This window comes from Mesocricetus auratus, unplaced genomic scaffold, assembly GCF_017639785.1.
Source record: "Mesocricetus auratus isolate SY011 unplaced genomic scaffold, BCM_Maur_2.0 Super-Scaffold_100676, whole genome shotgun sequence".
NCBI classification, from domain to species: domain Eukaryota; kingdom Metazoa; phylum Chordata; class Mammalia; order Rodentia; family Cricetidae; genus Mesocricetus; species Mesocricetus auratus.
Window position 1 is genome coordinate 19367307 of NW_024429266.1, and position 2651 is coordinate 19369957.

Here is a 2651-nt window from a genome sequence, read left to right on the forward strand (position 1 = left end):
TTCCCCAGCTCTCAGCATTCCTGAATTATCTATTTCTTTGTATAGAGGGTGAGGTCTATTGGGCTTTCTTTCCTCTACTTTGTCATGTTTAAATTCATTGTCCTTTTCCAGCTCATGTTTAGGTTCATTTTGGTGAGATTTTAGGTGTGTAGCTTCTGGTACTATCAGGAGACACAGTCTCACAGCAAACTTCCTGAACCTTTGGCTGTTACAGTCTTTCTGTGCCCTTTCTTGCAATGTTTCTTGAGCCTTAGGTGTGGAAGATATTTTGTAGATGTAACTCTTGGGATTGGGCCCCACATTGCTGTTCTATATGCACTAACTACACATGGAAACCATATACATGTTTTTCAACTGATAAATGTATAATGAAAGTGTAGTGTAATGCATATACACTATGGGATACTATTATCTTTAAGGAAAAAATGAATTCATGAACTTTGTAAGTAAACGGATGTGACTAGAAAAGATCATATTCAGTGAGCTAACGTAGGTCTAAAAGACAAATGTTATACGTTCTCCCTCACTGGAGTCTCCTAGCTCCAAATCTTCAAATTTAAGTGTAGACATCAGCCCTTATCAAGGAAATATTTCTTTGCAGTACACAAAAACCAATGCAGGAAGCAACAAGTGATCAAAGCATGTTCAACTTTTAGCATTGCCTCCATTTCAGTCTATGTTCTCAGTTATGAATCTCAGGACTGGGGATAACACATTGTAGCTGACACCTTTTCTTACCATGTGTGCACCTGCAATTTCTAGGTCAATTATTCTATAGTCTCAGATGGGCCTCCAGAGTTTTGAAGTTACCCTGATTATAATGCAATAAATAGCAAATTGCAAAACCAGAATGCAAAAACGTTTTTGGAAGAAAGTTGTGTGTGTTCCTGTCTCCTCACTTATAAAAAAGGGTACGACCTGACACCATTAGCGTCACCAAAAAAATTTTTGTCAACATGTGTTAAAATCATTTCATTTAGGATCCTGATAAACTTTGATTCTTCCTTCATTTGTGAAAATGAACAAAAACATTGCTAAGATGTGTCCAGTCACACACAAATGCATATAAAGGCATGGAGGAGATGATGGCACAGGATAACACATGTTTTGTACCACACACTTTCATGTATGTTTACAATAGGACCCAGATAAACATTGCTACCCTGGAAGGAAACTCCTGTTTAATCAATCACTTCAATCTAATCTGCTATTCTTGACCTTATATATGAAAACATTATTGAAATAGCAGAAAAATAAAGTCATACCTATATCATCAAAGAAAATGTCTTTGAATGTTTCCTATTAGGAGGGAAGAGGCCTACCTAAGTCCCATGGCCTTTCGTAGAGCCTCTTTGACCTCCTTGTTTCTCAGACTGTACACGACCGGGTTCAGTAGAGGAGTGATGACGGTGTATGTCACTGAGATGAGTCTGTCCTGCCCAAGGGAACTCTGGGACTTGGGTTTTAGGTAGATGATTGAGGCACAGCCATAGTGGATGATGACCACCGTGAGGTGGGAGGCACAGGTGGCAAAGGCTTTCCTACGACCTTCAGCTGAGGCAATCTTAAGGATAGTGGAAATGATGACAACATAAGATATGAAGACGAGGCCCATTGGTAAAACAAGGACACAGACACTGACAATCAAGTTGATGATTTCATTGATAGTGGTATCTGTGCAGGCAAGTTTCAGCAGGGGTCTCACATCACAGAAGAAGTGAGCAATAACAAAGCCATTACAGAAGGGTAGGTCAAACACTGATGTAACCTGGACAATAGCCATGCTTAGGCCAATTCCCAGTGACCCACATGCCAAATACATACAGGCCTTCTTACCCATGATAACTGAATACCTTAGAGGATTGCAGATGGCCACATAGCGGTCATAACCCATTGCTGTGAGAATAAAACAGTTATTGATGCCAAAAGTTAGATAAAAGAAGAGTTGTGTCGCACAGCTTTGCATATCTATGGCCTGATAAGGATAAAGGAGACCAGAGAGCATACGAGGAATGATGGCAATAGTATAGAAAGTCTCAGAGATGGAGAGCATGCTCAAAAAGAAGTACATGGGTGTGTGGAGATGGCGGTCCAGATGAATTATAGTCACAATGATCACGTTGCCAGACAGAGTCAGAAGGTACAATGTCAGGAAGACGATGAAGAAGACAAGCCTGTGTTGCCAACCAAAGCTGGAGAAGCCTTCAAAGAGGAACTCAGTCACAAATGTGGAGTTATTCTTTAGCATTGAGGTTGGTGGGGGCTTCATTGAACTGGGCAAAGGGAAGAGAGGAATGATGAACCAAGCACAAAACAGAGTAGGCAGGACATAGACCCTTAGTAAGGAGCATGCCCTGCCCAGGCTGGGCTCTAAACACCAATGTCATATGGAATCAACTATTGGTGCCTTGTATAATCTCCCTCTGTGCCCACCCTCTTTAAAGGAGGACACTTGCATTCAGGGCAGAGACAGAAATAATATGTAAAGTCAAGTTAAAGGAAACTTGTAGAGACAGTGACCCAATATCATTTTTTCAACCCCATGGCCAGAAAATTGGATTGTTGAAGCATTTGATAGTTCTATATTTAAGTTGTAAGCACCCATTTTTTCCATATTGACTTCATTGTTTTATCTTTCCACTAACAATATA

General features: G+C 40.4%; 1 protein-coding gene across 1 annotated transcript; it reads right to left on the reverse strand.

Annotated features, from left to right (window-relative positions):
- Positions 1 to 1318: 1318 nt before the first annotated feature.
- Positions 1319 to 2248, reverse strand: LOC101825849 (olfactory receptor 10J3). The gene has a single exon (XM_005078192.2). It carries the CDS (start codon positions 2246 to 2248, stop codon positions 1319 to 1321), a length of 930 nt encoding a protein of 309 aa, XP_005078249.1.
- Positions 2249 to 2651: the final 403 nt, after the last annotated feature.

Coding starts and splice junctions, on each gene's coding strand:
- LOC101825849 (XM_005078192.2), bottom strand. CDS start 2,248: ATGCTAAAGAATAACTCCACATTTGTGACTGAGTTCCTCTTTGAAGGC.